The sequence below is a fragment of the Octopus bimaculoides genome, chromosome 5 (genome assembly GCF_001194135.2).
Source record: "Octopus bimaculoides isolate UCB-OBI-ISO-001 chromosome 5, ASM119413v2, whole genome shotgun sequence".
Lineage (NCBI taxonomy): Eukaryota > Metazoa > Mollusca > Cephalopoda > Octopoda > Octopodidae > Octopus > Octopus bimaculoides.
This window is the reverse complement of record NC_068985.1, coordinates 28,660,763-28,667,258: the sequence shown is the minus strand read 5'-3', so window position 1 is coordinate 28,667,258 and position 6,496 is coordinate 28,660,763. Positions and strand designations below refer to the sequence as shown.

The following is a 6,496-nucleotide window of genomic DNA, read 5'->3' as shown; positions in this document are numbered from 1 at the left end:
ATATATATAATGTTTGTGTGTGGGTGTGTTTGCATGCATGATTTTGTCCATAACAACATGTAGTTGTAAATTTGTGAATAATTAAATATAACGAAAGAAGATGGTAATATATATGGAATAATAACAAACAAGATCAATAAAATGTGATAGTTTCAAACGAAACTATAAATTTTCAAAAGATTATTTTATACCTGGATGTTTTGTTCATTTATTTATTTTTTTTTATTTTAGAAATTTTGTGTACAAGTATCTGTCAGATATTTTACGACAAACTATAGCTTTTGATGTTTAATATCCAAGTTTAGAGTGATTCTTGAACAAATTCGTTCTATGCTGTAATATAACTTGTCTAATGTTAGAATTCCACCATCGTGCGATAAAAAATACATAAAGAAATTATAGAATTTATGAGTATGATACTGTTCAGTCCGTCAAATGTAAATTAATAATGTTTATGAAATGTTTGCCTTTACTAAATGTTATCTTTCATTTTCGGCATATCGCATACAATACACAAAACAACAAATTCAAGTTTCACGTTTGCAGTAGATAACAAACAGAAAAAAACATCAATCATTACAATTATTATATTGATTTACTTGTCAATACTTAAGGCCATATTTTAGAGTGGGAAGATATTTTCAGTTGAAGCAGCACAATTAGCTATAATTGTTTTGATGACCCTGAAAAAAACAACTTTCGACCTCAAAACTGTTTCACATTAAAAATTAGAGGCATGAAATTAACTTTTATTCATAATCTAGTTCGTTGCACTACGTGTCCTATTAAACAATATCTTTAAATCAAAATTTAAAAATCAAAATCGCTAATACTTACCAGCTGTTATGCGCATAGGGCGACTGATAATTTTCCCACCTTTATTTTTCGCTATGCAACGGTATTCCTGCGAATGAGCATCTGGTTGAAATAGGTTTGGCTCAAAAGGTAGAAAATACAGGGTATTGTTTGGAAGTACCTGAAGTACTTTGGGAATATCTTTGACGACCGTGCCATCCTTTCGTATCCAGTTGAGTTTTGGTGGAGGTAAACCGTGCGCCGTGCAATCAATTGACGCCCCTTTAGTATTGGCAAACACAACCGGGTTTGGTACGTCTTCCGTGAAAACTGGCCCATGTGTATCAGCTGGTGGCTCTTCTGTTGTCAGAGCTACAAAAAGAAAACCAGTAAAAATTTTAGAAAATAACAAAAAAAAAAAAATTCACATATATTTGTCTAAAAAATATGTCACTCACTCAACGTTTCGGATCCTTCTGATTTGGCGGGTGCCACTTGTTTTCTTAACGAAACACTTTCAAACTTGGGACACTGGTAGAATGCGTCATATAAAACATCTTTTACTCTTAGTATTATTGAGAAAATTTTATCTTTTTAAAGTTATTTCGTGTTAAAATTGTCGTATTTCGGTAATTTCAACCAATCACTGACGTCTATTGAGGTGAAAACAATTACTGCTGTGAATCGTCAACAAAGCATTTTGCGGTGTAATAGGATCTTTTCTCTTGAATAATATTAGTGCCGTTGTTTGTCAACAGCAACTATCGGCGGTAATGTTATTTATGACATCGTTCGTGCGTTTGTACTGGTTTTAGCTTTAGGGTTTTGGGGTTAGGGTTCGGGTTTTAGTTTTAGGGTTAGGGTTAGGGTTTTAGGGTTAGGGTTAAGTTTTTAGGGTTAGGATTAGGGTTATGAGTATTGGCAAAAATATTCATAACCCTATTACGACAATTTGTTTTACATGAAATAACTTCGAATACAAAATTTTTTATCTCTTCTATAAAAGAAAATATACAAGTATACGAAGTTTGAAAGTGTTTCGGTAGAAAACACACTAAATAAAACATAAATAAAAAGTGGCGCCCGCCACATCAGAAAGTTCCAACGTTTCAATGTATGTTTACAAAAATGTTCTCATGTTTTAAAAGCCTTTCATTTGACATTATAAAACACGGGATCTGTTGGTACGGATCCTTTATCTCAATGGTACAGAACCATCAACCAGGCTTTTAGAGATACAGAGTGATTCTCTGTAGCAGCTGCCGGTCATCTTTTCCTGTCTGTAGCTACTCTACTTGATTTAACTCAGAAATTTTAAACAGACAAAATGCCACTAAGTATTTCGCCCAGCATGCTAACGACTCTACCAGCTCACTGCTTTTATTTCGGACTAAATAAGGCCACGTAAGGCGGCAGAATCTGAGTTCAAATTTCACTGAGGTTGACTCTTTCAGGTTCGTTAAAATAAGTACTAGTTGAGCACTGGGGTCGATGTAATCAACTATCGCCCACACAAAATTTCAGGACTTCTGCCTATAGTAGAAAAGATTAATATGTCCGAGATTATTATCAACATTAGCGACTTATACGCGCGAGAGCATACACATGTATAGCAATATGTGCACATACGCTTGTATATTCAAAAATATGCACGAATCTATACATGCACAAATCTATACATATTTTGTGGGATTATAAACGGGAAAATTAAAAGTATATTCCTTAAATTTTTAATCAGCCATAAGCAGATTAACGTTATTACAGGGATTTAACTAATACATTATACATTCTAGTAATAATTTTTTTCAGAGGAGAAACCAATGTGCTTATAATATAAATAACATAGTATATTACTTCAACAGAAGATTATATATTTTCTACTTCGCCGAAATTAAAAAGAAAACTATTAAAATATTGTGCTTGCGTATTTATACAATGCAAAGAGAAATATGAGTTCTAACATTTTCTCTTTGAACTCAAATAAATTACGCGAAGATTCCTTGAAAGATGAACACATTATGTGCCTATGTAATAACTTTAACGTTTTATAACTTTGTTGTTGATAGTGCAGTTGTTATGGTCGTTATATCAAGTCTTTTATAATGCTGCTACAAAAGTCTTGTAAGTATTTTAGAAAATGAAATTACCCGAGTATATTTTCCGAAATAATAGCAGAAAACAGATAGCATTTGGCCCCTTAGTATACCGAAACTCGTGAAGGCGCAAAGCTTAGTTGTTAGGGTAATCGGTTGACGATCGTAAGCTTGTGAGTTCGATTTCCAGCGGTGCGTTGCTTCCTTGAGCAAGACATTTTATTTCATGTTGCTCCAATCCACTCGGCTGGAGAAAATGAGTGGTGGCTGTAATTCACAGGATCCAATGAAACCCTCATCGTCATAACCGACGGATGCCAGTTATATTCTGAAACTATCTCCCTCTCTATCACTTTGTATCTCCATCATTCTCTTTCCTTTCCTATCGCAGTCGCATTTCTGCTATTATGAGAGCGCACACAGGTGACCATATTGCATAATGCTGGTGCTCGTGTAGGAGCATGCATACACAATAATATCTTTGATGCTAAGTCTGCTTGGAGGCTAAACAACAAAAACAATAACATGGACAGACAGAAAAGGCGCAAGAATTCGACTGTCATTATATCTTAGATGACATTAGATATCACGCCTTGGCTCTCTAGACCCCACTTTTCGCACAGTTTCCAATGGAGCACTTTCTTTGCCTGGTCGTATCGCCACACCTTGTAGTGGTTTTGGGCAAGTCTAGGGCATTCGTTCGTTATATAGGTAATGGTTTCATCCACTCTATTGCAGATGCGACACAACAGAGACAATTACTTATTCCTAAGGTTGACCCTCCAGTTCGTGGCCAATGCTTGATCTTGCGCTACCAGTGAAGGGCTCTCAGTCTCTTTTTCTAGGGTTCTTTTTATCAGCCAATCCCACCTATTTTTTCTAGCAACATGTTTTGGTTACATGGAATTGATTATTATTATTATTATTATTATTATTATTATTATTATTATTATTATTATTATTATTATTATTATTACTATTATTATTATTATTATTATTATCATTATTATTATTATTATTATTATTATTATTATTATTATTATTATTATTATTATTATTATTATTATTATTATTATTATTACAAAACGCTTAGCAGCATTTCGCCGCTCTTTACGTTCTGAGTTTAAATTCCGCCGCCGTCGACTTTACTTTTATCCTTCCGGGGTCGATAAAATAAGTACCAATGAGGCTCTGATAGAAAAGACCTTTGATGAAAGGCTTTACAGCCATTATCACCCCGTTCTTTTGTTATATTTTTTGCATTCATTTTCTCTCAAGATCAATGAATCCTTTCTTAAGGTGGCAGTGTGTGTTTTGATGGAGATCTTACAACTGTTTCCACCAAGTCGGCCGATTACTTAGAGATGTTTCTCTCGTTGGTTTGTTCATCGACCCATTATCTATGTATGATATATATACTAATCTTTCAACATTTCATTCTTTACATTCTCGTTCATTTAATATCAATATTTCAATAACAGATATTTAAGCAACTGAAATTTAATGAATAATATTTGAAAAGTTATGATATTCAATTCAAACCTCCATATAATCATAAATTCTATTTTTATTAATAATAATACCAATAAAATTACTTTATTTTAACATCAAGATTATGTTGCAGCCTTGATTGCTGTTTGTACCTAAGTCACACTTGCAATTATAAGGTTCAATGCTATTGACTTGATTGTAATTATTTCACTTGTGACCATAATCACCATTACAATAACCTTCCCTCCAAATTATTGGTATCGATCATCTTGATCACACTTTAGATCTGGAAACAAATATAAATCGACTTTATTCATCACATTAGTGATTGGGACATAAACAGATTTGTTCTTCTATTTTGTTTTGTGTTTGTTAAAATTGTCAGCAAAAACGATCAGCCAAGGGAATTTATAATAAAAGAATGCACGAAAGACGGGAACATTTTTGTGAAAACCTACGTAAGATACGCTGCTCTAATCTTTCTACTTTCCAAGTCTTTACTCGTGTTATTATAAGCTTTGTTACTTTAAAAACTATCGCAGTAATATACATTATATCAGCTCAAGTCTTAGCAAATAGTTGTATGGCCAAGAGTGTTTCAGACACCTTTTCCAAAGTATTACGCATCTAGAACGACGTACTCTTTCTATCATTCTCGTTTCCATGTTGTTGGGTATTATTTGAAAATGATTTGGCTGTTCTTTCTCGCAGGGCGAACCAGTTTCGTTTATACTTCTCATATAATGCGTATTGAATTTCTGACTCAGTATATCACCTTCCTCTAAATTTATCATGTACAGTACCCGTTTTAAACTACACGTCTTGTTATCGCTAAGTACCTATGTCAAATTAGTATTGAATTATCATATAAATTAGATGAAACTGCAATTATGAATTATAAATCACTTAATTAACTCAGCAAAGTTTGATATAATTTTCATGTAAAATGTCATAATTGGCACTTTAAATATATGAAAATAATTATGAAAATCAAACATGAACTCTGGTTAAAATCTAGGTTTGAGTTCATAGCTTCAAAACGCTAACATGTGATCTGCATCTGCTGAACTCTCTCTCTCTCCCCCCCTCTCCCGCTCAGTCGCTGCCTCCCTCTCCCTCTGTCTCTCTCTCTCATCAAAATAATGAATAAATAAAAATAAAGGAAAATACAATAACTGATTTAAACAGTCGTGCCATTTAATAAGAGACAGCTGAAACTATAATTAAAGCTGTACAGTCAATTCTAGTAGAATAACTTATAAAGTTCTGTAGCAATTAATTGTAGAGAGAAAGGTAGGGAGAAAGAGGGGATAAAAGGAAAGAGAGGAGAGAGCAGGGGAGAGAAAGTGAGGGGGTGACTGAGAGAGAAAGTAATCGATGGCCTAGGTAATCTATACATAACTAACTGTAAAAGTTTGTCTCTCATCCTTGCTGACCAGTCGATTACTGCAGAATTAAAGAATAAATAAACGAACTTGTATTGATTTTCACGATGACTTTAATCGCAATTAATGAAGAAGCAACGATCCGGAAAGCCACTCCCAAAACTACTGAATGTATAGGCAGGTCGTTTCCGCTTTGAAAATTGCATTAACATGAATATAGGCTCGCACACATTCAAGAATATACATACATACATACATACATATACATATGCCTTGCAAGTATAAACATTTATATCCATATACCTGTAGAAAGATGTATACTCAATTTTCACGTTGTAAGTGTATAAAATATAAATGCAGGAATTGGCGCATGCGTGTGAGTGTATACATACATGCATACACACATCTATCAAACAATCAAGCTACCTGCCCACGAACCTGCCTCCCTCCCCACGTACCTCCTTACGTGCCTACGTACGTACGTACGTACGTACCTCCCTCCCTCCCTACCTACCCACAAACCTGTCAGTCTATCAACCTATCTACCTATAATGTGTAATTATATACCTATGTATATATGTATGTATATATATATATATATATATATATATATATATATATATATACACACATACATATTTATATATATATATATATACACATATAAATGCATATGCATATATATATACATACATACATACATACATATACACATATATATGTATATATATA

General features: G+C 33.4%; 1 protein-coding gene across 2 annotated transcripts in view; it reads right to left on the bottom strand.

Annotated features, from left to right (window-relative positions):
• Window positions 1-6,496, bottom strand: part of LOC106868349 (cell adhesion molecule Dscam2) — a 267,763-nt gene that overhangs the window by 142,606 nt on the left and 118,661 nt on the right. For both annotated transcript variants that reach the window (XM_052968241.1, XM_052968242.1), the window contains exon 3: window positions 838-1,167. In XM_052968241.1, coding sequence (XP_052824201.1) covers window positions 838-1,167 — 330 coding nt within the window. The remainder of the gene's footprint in view (window positions 1-837; window positions 1,168-6,496) is intronic.